The sequence below is a fragment of the Ursus americanus genome, chromosome 13, assembly GCF_024610735.1.
Source record: "Ursus americanus isolate L20-20 chromosome 13, mUrsAme1.1.p, whole genome shotgun sequence".
In the NCBI taxonomy this organism is placed as follows: Eukaryota; Metazoa; Chordata; class Mammalia; order Carnivora; family Ursidae; genus Ursus; species Ursus americanus.
In genome coordinates, this window is record NC_142139.1 from 38,056,723 (window position 1) to 38,068,974 (window position 12,252).

Below are 12,252 nucleotides of genomic sequence, written 5' to 3' on the forward strand. Positions count from 1 at the left end.
ATGTTGGGTGCAGGTTCTGTTCCTTCAACTATCCTTCACTTGTTTCTCCAACCCCATTCATAGGAGGGGGTAGGGGAGAGAGGGATTGATGGACAAAAGATGGATAGACAGGTAAAATTAAAGGTTCTTGAGAAACTAGTGTTAGCTGCTGTGCTTCAGATCCTTTCTGAACTAAGGCAGGTAATTCAGGAACACTGTAGCCTGACTTTCAGTTTTTCATTCAAGTGAGGAATGAGAATAGGGAAAAATAATACTATGACTACACTAATAAACTCATAGAGTTTAAAACACACTTTGAGAAACCATTTCCAAAAAATTTAAGTGAGTTTTTAGAAATAAAAGTTTCTAAAAATCTTAAAGTTTCTTCATGGCATTTATTGGTAATGGAACACAAGAAATTAAAGTCAATGAAGGGAATACTTGGCACTACGTGGTTTCAACGTCAGTATGATAAAACAGTAGCTTTTAATGAAGAAGAGCCAATGAACAGTTCATCCAAAGATATTTAGAAATTATGAACTGATTTGTTGAAATCCTTCTTTTGATGTCCAGAGATGCTTGTCATTTTTCGCTGGTAATACATAATTAATCCATGGCCGATGTTAACATATTTCTTTGGGTAGATTGGTTCAACTCTTAAGATAGTGAAATTGTATTGAAACATTATTCTACTTCTCACAATAAATGTCTCATTTTCCTTTCTCTTATAGATCTGGATACTAACTTTCCAACAATCCGGATGTTAGCTCTCTTGAGTATTGGATGTCCACTCACTATAAGACAAATATACAATTACATTAGTAAATTTTCAATTAATATAACAACGTGTCATGCTTTTGGAAATCATAAAAATCACAGGAAATAAATTACAGTTGTGTTAGGACATTCAAAAAATTTGACTTGGACACATTTCTTTCAGGTGTATTGCACTACACTATGTAACATGCCAAGAGACTCAGCAAGAGTTACTATGAGACCAAACAGCTGAGAGAAGGGATGGTAGAATCCAGATTCCATCAATATACAGCATACTTGAAATAAATTAGATGCAACATGTGTTTGACCATAAGAGCAACAGTATTGATTTTTTTTTTTTGCAATACAATATACTCAACTCTGATACTGATATTCAAATCAATATAAACCACTATTCATATATATTGCTTATACTAGATCCATCTTTAGGTACAAAATGACTTTCCAAATGAGAAATAAAAGCCATAGATTTACTGTGTCTGCCATTATACACAGTGCTAATTTACAGACAGGGCAGTGTATTTTTGCCTTTTAAGACCTATCATTATTATGAAACAAAAACATAACTGAAAAATAGTTTGTTATGAGAAGAACAATGCACATTACTAAAAGGAATTTAATGACCTGATGTGTTATAAAAGAAGAATCAGGCCATTGTTGTTGTTTTTATGTTTATCTATATCGCCATTAGACAAATAGCAAGGCTTATAATAACAAAACTAAATTATACTACATTCAGAGTATTTATAAAATAATTAGTAGTTATCATTGCAACTGTGATCATAGGCAACCACCAACTGGTGTTCTAATCTAGTAGTCACACATGATAAGCATGTTAGTTCTAAAGATCAGATTTTAGGAAAAAATGATTTCCTACTGTGATCATTTTTAAAATTATATACAATACCAACCATACATTTCATCAGGGAGAAGACATTTAAAACATAGGATTTCCCAAAGCAGGTAAAATAGAAATAGAAAAAAAGTGAATATAGTGGTCCAAGCTCTTGTTCTTACACATTTGTCAGTCAATCCAGATTTAATACTCAATCTTAGTTTTCATATTTTTGAAATGGGGATAATATCTATCTTGTCTGGTTGTTGAAAGGATCCAAAAAAGATATATGTGTAATAATAATGTATTAATATTGACTCATTATTTATAACAAATAGACATACTAATGCAGGATAATAGGGAATGGGAGAAGGGGGTTGCAAGTGAGGGGGGATATAGGAACACGCTCTACTTTCCACCATTATTTCTGAAAACCTAAAACTCCTCACAAAAATTAAGTCTATTAGTTTAAAAAAAGATATGTCTGACACTTCATAAGTATTCAAAATATAGTTGCTGTATTATTATTATTTATATCATGATGTTATCATGATGTTATAATATATAGGCTTTATAAAGGTATTTCACTAACAATTGTGTGAGATGATAGGAAAATATATATATTGGTCTCTGTCCCCAGTTCTTCGCAGACAGCTCCTAGAACCCTTGTAATTTTCTAAGTGATAAGAGTACTAGAAGCATCTTTTGTTCTTGTGAGGTGACTCTAGAAGGAAGGAAGAGGGGCTGAAAATGGAGTTAATGATGGATCATGCTTACTTCAGAAAGCCTCCATAAAAATCCCAACAGTAGAGCATTCTGGAAGCTTGTAGGTTGATAAGCACATCCACACCAGAGAGTGACTGTACCCCAACTCATAGGGACAGGAAGCCCTACACTCAGAATCCTCCCAGACCTCATCCTATGTATCTCTTCATCTGGCTGTTCAAATATGTCCCTCATCAGTCCTTTAATAAACTGGTAAACGTAAGTGTTTCACTGAGTCCTGTGAGCTGCTCTAGTAAATTAATTAAAACTAAGGAAAAGATTGTGGGAAACTGGTTTCTAGCCAAGTTGAACAGAAGTTGTGGGTAACCTGGGAACGCACTACTTGCAATTTGCATCTGAAGTAGGGGGCAGGCCCTTGGGATTGAGCCCTTAACCTGTGGAATATGGTGCTCTCTCCAGATAGACAGTGTCAGAATTGAATTAACTAATAGGACACCCAGCTGGTGTCCAAGAATTGCTTGTTGGTGTGGGGGGAAAGAAAACCTCACACACTGATGACTAGATTCTTGGTGACCAGAAGTGGGATTGGGAGCAGAATCCTATATTGCGTAATCCAGTATTTCACAAATATTTCAATTAAATAATCATTTAATTTTAGAAAGAATAAAAATATACATGATATATTTTTAATCTTTCAAAGTAAATATTCTTGACCTTCATTTTTGTCATATGGCAGAGAACAATCCTTTTTATTAAAAAAGTCAATCCTGAATGAATTATTATATATATTTTAGCTGCACTGCTAAGCTGGCAGAGAAGGAGGAAAATGCAGAGGCCAAAAACAAAGTAAAATCGGTAACCTTAGTGGATATTTGAGAGCCAAAACCAGTTTTGTTTTGTTTTGGTTTGGTTTGGCTTTTTTGGTCGCAGAACCCTGGATATCTGAACTTCATTCAGCCTTGTGAGGGGAGTGGGGATAGGAGGTAAAGCACAGGGTCTACCCAAAATGGACAGTTCCGCAGGAGACCATAATGGAGGGCTTGGGCCCCCGAGGGATACGGTATCAGAGTAGGCAGGATGAGGTTAAGAGAGAGAGAGAGGAAGGAAGGGAAGAGAAAGGAAGGAAAGGGAAGGGGAGAGGGGGACAGGGCAGAACAGGATATGGAAAGAAAAGGAAGGAAAGGAGAGGGGAGGAAAGGGGAAGACAGGGTAGGGAAAGAAAGGGGAGGGCAGGGCAGAGAGAGAATGGAGAAGGGGAGGGAAGGAGGGGAAAAGAAGGAAGGAAAGAGAATGGAAGGGAAAGAAAGGGAAGGGAAGGGAAGGGAGGAAGTGGGGAAGGGAGGGCTGAGGAGGTGAAGGGAAGGAAAAGGAAAAGAACACTTCAAAGGAAAACAGCAAGGAAACTTTCTTATCTCTGTGAGGCTGGGTAGATAGAGCCCAATGCCAAATCCAGCCTTGCTTTGATGTTCCAGTTCATATCACCTGTACGTCCAAAAATATCTCAATAAATTTAGTTTGCTGAGCTCCAAGAACAAATGAAAAGCCTCTATAGAAGAAAGCAACTTCATCCAAGGCTTTTAAAATATGTCACAAAAGCATATTTATTAAATAACTATATGTTACAATGTTGTTTTAAATGGAAAAGCAGATTACAAAGCAGTATCTACAATATGATCCCAGGTTTTTTTAAAACGTTATATGCATAGGAAAACACCCATAATATTAAATATCAGAATATTAATAGTGAGAGGAATTATAATTTAGCTTTAGTTCCGTCTGTTTATCCATATTCTCAACAGTAGATATTATCTATGTAATAATAACAATGTTAGAGATTTTTCAAGTTTCTAGATTGGAATATATGGTAGAAAATCATTTTTACTACAGATAATGAATAAATAATCAGAAGTTAGATCTCTTTGTTTATACTTCAATAATTTAAAGAAATGATTTTAAATTGAAAAAGTATTCAAATTAAAAACATAATATGCTAAAAATACGCATTTCATAGGCTGCATTTTCAGAAAAGAATACTAAAAGTTTCTCAAAGATTCAAAGAATGCTTTGTCCTCTGTTTTCTTTTTAACCACCTCCAGACTCTCACGCTCACCAGTCTATTTCATGATTTCTCATACAATCTCTCTGACCTCTTCAAGGTTATGTATTATTCTACACTATGGGCTACTTCTTGTGAATGCTTCAAAATGAATCTTCGTAGAGCAACTTGGAAAGAAAACAAATGCGGATCATGTAAAAAGTAAAATATACATTTAGGCAATTGAGTATTCACAGAGCCCTATGTGCACAGGGTCATGCGAAGTGCTAGGAGGTGATGTAGAGGGCACCCGCCAAGACCCTTCTGAGTCCCCATTTCCTAATCCACAAACATACCGAAAATAATAAACAAAAAACCCCTGCAATTATTATGTTACTCATAGAGATTTAGTTAGGGGGGAAAAAAAAGAAAGAAAGAAGGCAACTACGTAACTTGGTATTAAGGGCCTGCCCGCCAGAAGATTATTGTAGTCAATATATAGCAAAAATATTGTCCTAGATGATAAATAATTAAGGACATATTTAAGTAGTTACATTTGATGTTAGTATACAGCAGGGGTCTAAGTGTGAAACTACATTTTGTGCACCTTAGGATTTCAAACAGGAGTATGTCCAGAAGACTGAACAGAACAAATCCTTCATGGACCTTTTTGCAAAGAAAGAGCAAGAAATCCTTTTGGGGAAAAACTCTTAATGGGAGAAGAGTTAGCTGAGTATTTTCATCTTGATGGAATAACACAGCGGCAGCTGCCTGGGATGGGTGTCTTTTTACATAATCTGAATTGCCTCTTGCTAAGATGGTTTTGCTTTGACTCTCCACTCCCCTGTGCCCTGTCCTCTGCCCTCACCCCCACGCTCCTCAGGGAGATTCTAGCCAATAACTTTGGGAGAAAGGCCCCAGTGAAAAATTGGCAGAGCTGAAAAATCAGTGTTCTTACACCATGTCCTGGGGTGCTGAGAGCACAGGGCATCAGTGCTGAGAGGCAGGGAACAGTGGTACAAAGTCCAGGAGAGAAGCTTTGTCCTTCAGCAGGTTGGAATCAGTGCAGCGTGGTCTGCACAGGTGCTGATGGCCAAGGGCAGCAGCAAGAAACCTTCTCACCAGGCTTCCTGCACTGCAGAGTGACAACAGAATGGGGAAGGCTGTGCTGCCGCCTAGGGTGGCGTACGTATGAGTGCACGTGAGATATCCTTGAAATAACCACAGTTAGCGGGACTGCCTTCAAAGACACTAGAGGTTGCATAATAGTAAGTAGAAAATTCTGTGTGTGAATACCTTTGTACATAGTATTTCATGTATATAATCTACATATATGTATGTGTGCATATATGTAGTTGGGTATTACTTTGAAATAGTAAAGGTTTGCTTCTGACCCTTCACTGCTCCTAGCTCCTGGCTTTGCAATTATAGGTAATAGTGATGGCTTCCTCGAGGGTGGCTGGCCCGGTCGGTTAAGCATCCAACTCTTGATTTCAGCTCAGGTCATGAGCTCAGGGCTGTGAGATGGAGCCCCGAGTCTGGCTCCAAGCTGGGCATGGAGCCTGCTTAAGATTCTCTCTTTCTCTCTCTCTCTGCCTCTCACCCTTCTCTCTCCACCACCACCACCACCACCACCACCACCACCACCACCACCCCCCACCCCGCAAAAATTAAGGAACAAAGAGTCCTTTGGAGAAATGGCTACCTCTAGGGACAGGGCAGGGACAATACAAAATGAGTCTGCAGAATCCTGTAATGCCAGAAAGTAAGGAAGTGCTCAGAAAACAAAAGGATAGGGGTATTTCAAAGGGACATGGGAGCCAATCTAAAAAACCACCCAATGTCTAAAACTGGAACAATTTGAACAACAAGAACAAAAGAATGTATATTAGGTTATAACTCCAAGTATAAAAGAAATATACATGAGTACATGTAAATAAATGATTGAATAAATAGAGAAAAAAATCTTCATTACATAACAATTCTTCATAAGTTATGTAGATATCCCCAATTCCCAGAGGAAATGTTTCAGTTTCCACCCACACCTCCCTGAGTGTGAGCTGGATTTAGTTACGGGATTCCAGAAAATGGATTACAGAAAGTGGGTGGGGGGGAAGTAACTGATAGTGAGTGGAGAAACCTGGCAAACACTACTGTGGCCAGTTGATCAAGGTTTATATCACCAGGATAATAAGTCATATTGGTAGCATGTTCCTGCTAATATGATGTGATGAGAAGGGCACTTCACCTCTGTGACGTTCTTTCAAAAAACATATAATCTTAGCATTTAAAAAACAACAATAATGACAATGAGAATAATAGCTTCCATTTAATGTACTTTATTCTTTGCCAGGCACTGTGCTGAGTGCGCCACTTATATTATCTCAATTTATCTTTCTACAATACCAGATGCTATCATTATTATTATTAGAAGTTAAGACTCATAACACTAACATGTTTCATTGGGTTATAGGTAATTTTTGATCCACATATGAATTGCAGAACCTTTTATAACTCACGGGAAACCACAGCACTGTTTAAATCACTCATTTTTAAAGCACGTCTATTTTCATTTTATTATTGTCTTTTTAAAAAAAGATTTATTTATTTATCTATCTATCTATTTATTTACTTTTTATTTAGGTGAGGGGGGAGAGAATCCCAAGTAGACTCTGCATTGACCACAAAGCTGGATACGGGGCTCGATCTCATGACCTTGAGATCATGACCTGAACAGAAACCAAGACTCGAATGCTTAACCAACTGCACCACCCAGGCACCCTTGCTGTTTGCCTTTCTATATGTTTGTCTTGTATCTTCAAAATATCAGTAGTTCACTTCTTTGTGTCACTGCATTAATTTCTAAGAGTGTCTTGCAGATTAATCAGTGTTCAATAATTTTGATAATGCTTATTTTTGTTTTACAAAAATGACATCATATTATGCATATTTTGCTTTCTTCACTCAAGAGGAATTCATGGAAATCTCTCCAAGCTAACTAGGATAGCTCCAATTCATTATTTTAAGTGGTGCACAGTATTCTGTGATATGAATGCACCATAACATTGCTTTATGGATTAGTGTTTACTTTGTTCCTCAGTTTTTCCAAATAAAAAATGTTTAAAATAAGCAGGTTTGTTTATATAGTAGTGCTTTCATTTCCACGTGATACATTCCCAAGAGGTAGTGCAATCAAAAGTATAAATACTTTTAATTTTAATTGATATTGCCCACGATTTCTAAAATACTATGAAATTCATATTTCTAACAGCAGCATGTGACATTACTTCTTTGCTTACAACCTAGCCAGCAATAGCAGTTATTGTTTTATTTCACTTTGTTTTAATTGCAGCCAGTCTAAAAGCTGCTAATCCATTGAGTTTCTTCATTTACTAGCGACTTTGAGCAACTTCGCATATGCTCAATGGCTGTTGGATTTTTGTGAATGGTTTCTCTAAATCTTTTGTCTGTTTTGCTATTAGGTTATCTTCTTTTTATGTTTATTTATTAATTTGAGAGAAAGAGTGTGCCCACAGGCATCTGTATACATGTGGGGGGAGGGGCAGAGGCAGAGAATCTTGAAGCGCCCTCCACACTGAGCACGGAGCCCAGCCAGGGGCTCAGTCCCATGATCCATGAGATCACGACTCCAGTCAAAACCAAGAGTTGGCTGCTCCAACCGACAGAACCACCCAGATGCCCCAGATTGTCCTCTTTTGCTCAATTTTAAATAACTCATCATAATAAACCTATCTTCTAAAATGCAATTCCACTCCAAATCAATTTTTTAAATTGATTTGTTTATGGTATTTTTTCATAGGAATTTTTGAAATTAAAAAAAAAGCAAAGTCATTTTTCTTCTGCTTTATATTCTTTATTGAATATCTTTCCTGCTCCTAGCTTGAATATGTAGTTCTCTAGATTTCCTTGAAGCTTGATTGACTGATTGATTGATTGAGTTAGACTGGTTGTTAAATTTTCTCAATTGCTTCTTTTAGTATCTATTGATAATATCATATAATTTTTCCCTAAAAGTATTTATGTAATAAACTATGGGAATAGAATTCTGAATTCCTAAGATGGTGTCATCTTTATATTTGGAACAGAATGTGTTTGGACTTAGTGCATTGCCCTTTAAGAGATGGCTGGGACAACTTCCTTTTCTCCAAGTACTCAGGGCTCATAACTACTAAAACAAAGAAAGCGTGCCAACCACTTCCACTTTTAGAAACTTTGTTTGGATCTTTCAGGCCCAATTATAAGAAATCCGCTCTTGGTAAGAGCCCTTCAGCCAGGTTCATATAATAATGGCCAGGACTGTTTCCATTACCTGGATCTCATCCTCTGCTCAGTGGTGAAGTGACACAGCTTCGAAGCAAAGACATGAGCAATGAAAATACAAGAGCAATTTTAGAGTTTTCAATTGGAAATTCTTCGTCATATCTTTTCAAGGTGATAGAAAGTGACAAAGTAATAAAAGCCAAAGACTATACGATCTGTCTAAAGGGCACAAATAAGAAATTTCTCCGAGCCGGGGTAGATCATTTTTCCTGCGGGAGTCATGGTAGGGAATCAAGGCGAGATCTTAATATTCAAAATAACATGAGATTAACATAAGGAGGAGGCTATCCAGAAAACACACCTTAAACCCTAGGAAAAAATTGTGTACAAATGTATTTTACCCCAGATGTTTTCCATAACTAAATACATCCCTTGACCATCATTTGTTTTCCATCTTCTTGTCAAAAGGAGTGCCCCAGTCCTGAGTGGCCACCACCAGCCACCAGTCTTTAGGAGGTGCTAGGCTCATCACAGCCCCTCCCTTCCCTTTCCCTCCCCTCCCCTTCTGGCAGCAGCAAGCAGAAGCAGTTGGGTTCTTTCATATCAAAACAGCAAAACTGAAGCTGAGAGAACCCCACTCCTTACTATCCAAGCCACACACAAGACTTCCTGACATCCTGTAACCATGTGCCTTGCACCAAGTAGAAAATAAATTTCAAGCAGCCAACAAAACAAAACAAAACAAAAATGAAAGTGGTATGATATTACTATAATAATCTGTGAGAAAATACTCAAGTGTTTCGTTTTTCATTTTAGTCTACATTGGGACAACAGCAGAGTTGAAGATTCAAATTGCCGAATTGCCTCTGAGAAGAAACAATCACAACAAAATGAAAGTTTCCCAATATCTCTGCACAATGGAAAAGAGCAAAGAAGGTTCAAACCACGTGTGTTATAATCTATTGCTCTCTAATTGAAATCCAATTGGTCCTAACAGGATTTAGATAGGGACATTTAATGGACAAACTTTTCCAAGCAGGATGGTCAATATCTCACCAAGAAGTGGTAAAAATTCTTGTGCCATTTTTAGTACAGAGCTAAAAGCATGAACTTTGGGATCAGAAAGACTAAAATTCAAATACTGGCACTTTTAACTTAGTACCCTGTGATCTTAAGAAAGATGAGTTTGCATTTCTTCATCTGTAAAATGAAGATAACAGTACCTACTTCAAAGAAATAGTATCGGAATTTAATGAGAAGATACACATAAAACACTTGATTTAGATTTGAATGTATCATAATTTCTTAAATTGTATCTGTTATTATCCCCCTCTCTTCTTTTTTGTCCTCCTCCACCGCGATGGAGATTAGTTTATCATCATCTGCCCTACCATATATTTTTTTATTTTGGGGTATTTTATTGTTGTTTTTAAGAGCGTGCATCCTATGTGAATGCCACTTTCAGACAAGCAAACAACCCTTTTCCAATGGACCACCATATTGTTTCCTCTAACCTTTTACTATAGACATATTCTGTATTTACCAGTGATGTGCCTACATTCTGGTGTAAAAACCACTGAAAATATAATTCCTCCTCCTTTCCTAATTGGTTTTCAACACACAATGCTACCTCCTCCACCCACATACATAACCCAATTAAATTCTGAGGAATATAAATTCTTCATTTTGTTCATTCTTCTTAGATAAATCAGATAGATAACCCTATCTGGTGTTTCCAAGAGGTCTACCAAAACAGTCCAATCTTCCTGCCCTTCCACCTCTCCATTCTTATATGGGCATGACTCTAGAAATCTTAAGACTCCACCTAATGGAGTGTTTCAAATTTCCTTCTCCCAGACCTTGAACCTAGGCAATGACACGTTCTGAGTAAGCATATTTATTGACTATATAATCCCTTTCCATACAGGGTCTACATCCGTGAAAAAGCTTAGATTTGGGTGTGTTCACAGAGTAAATGCGCTCACAGTTATATTTTACCACTAGATGTCACCCTGTCACATCTAAGCAAATGTGGGGCCACTTCCTACTACCAAAATGCACTGCAGTCTAGGCACTTGTCCCACGCCTGAAAAAAAGCTAATAGTAACATTGACTTTGCTGCACTAGAAGCAAATAATAAAGATTAATCTCCAGTGTAAGACCAAGGCTGGCTCTAAGTATCCTCTAATGAGGATAGAACACCCTTACCTCCACCAACCACGACCTCATTGGATAGGTCTCCACTTCCAAACGTCTGAGGTACACCTGTGACGTTTCTGTCTCTAAGAGTATTCAGCTTTCCAAGCTCCATCATGCCAGAGGTTGATGGGATCACTTCGTTTATCCCCTTGTATTATATTGTTATCACTGGCAACAACTTAGATGGGTCTCCAATTTCATAATGAAAACCAGGGTTAGTCAATATATCTTTACCATATAAAGCTGCTATGCAAACATGGTCCAACTGTCCCTCATTAAGATTCATTCTAGTATTGCTGACAAACTATGAAAACTAATTTTTAGCCTGAGAATCCAGCAACTATTTCTCAGTAAGTCCACTCCAGAAAGAATTTTGTGGAACTGATCTCATGAAAAAACCCAGTTCTAAGCCTTCTAGATTCACGCTTAGCATTTCTGCTTCCAAAGATGGCAGTGCCTAGAGATTTAACATGTTCTACCCATGAGCAAGTCTTTTTCTCCATTTGTTACTTCTCATGAATTTCTCAAGTTTTTAAAAAAAAATTATAATTAGTCTGAACCAATGATTAAAAGCAACAACCAAAAACAAAAAACAAAAAACACAACTTTGCTTAATTACAAGTTCCACAGCAGTGAGCACAATCTCACACTCTCAGAGATTCACATCTATCTGACATGAACATTCTCTGAACAGAAGTTTTTTTTTTAAGTAGGCTACACCCAGCATGGAGCCCAATGCAGGGTTCGAACTCATGACCCTGAGATCAAGATCTGAGCTGAGATCAAGAGTTGGATACTTAACCAATTGAGCCACCCAGAGACCCCTGAACAGAAGAATTTTTAAGTCCTTCAGAAACTAGGTCTCACTGAGACTTGGTTAAAACTCATGTCCCATTGGAAATTTAATAAAGTACTTCTTTAGACTTCCTCAATTTAGTAAATTTATATGGTGCTGAATAGATTTGCTCCTCTTTCAGGCATATCTTGTCTTATGCAGGGCATTCTAAACAAAATTATAATTGGCACAAATTCAGTTTTCTTGACATCCCTCTCCTTTATGCTATCCTTTCATCAGAAAAATAAAAATGGTGAAATGTATTCTTGGCTCAAGTACAAAATAATTTTGATGCTGAGCAGCAAGTTGGATTTAAAATTCTGGGTTATAGATCCTACAGCGTAACTCAGATATAAGCCAGGGATCTGTGTGACTCCATTTCTGGCATAACCTAAGGTAATGATGAAGAATTCCAAATTTTACTCAGTCTCATAATAAAATGTCCCAAATGTAGGCTCTTAAAATTATTTTAAAGTAATCTTTAGACATCTTTTTGATAGTCAACACTTTTGCACATCCGAGACTCCCTTTAAAAATATTCTGTCTTGGGGGCGCCTGGGTGGCTCAGTTGGTTGAGTGTCCAAC

The 12,252-nt window shown here is 37.3% G+C and overlaps 1 protein-coding gene across 1 annotated transcript in view; it reads right to left on the reverse strand.

The window, feature by feature from the left end:
- Positions 1-675: 675 nt before the first annotated feature.
- Positions 676-12,252, reverse strand: part of IQCM (IQ motif containing M) — a 338,360-nt gene continuing 326,783 nt past the window's right edge. The window contains exon 12 of the mRNA XM_087866408.1: positions 676-773. Within this exon, the coding sequence (XP_087722534.1) occupies positions 676-773 (98 nt within the window). The remainder of the gene's footprint in view (positions 774-12,252) is intronic.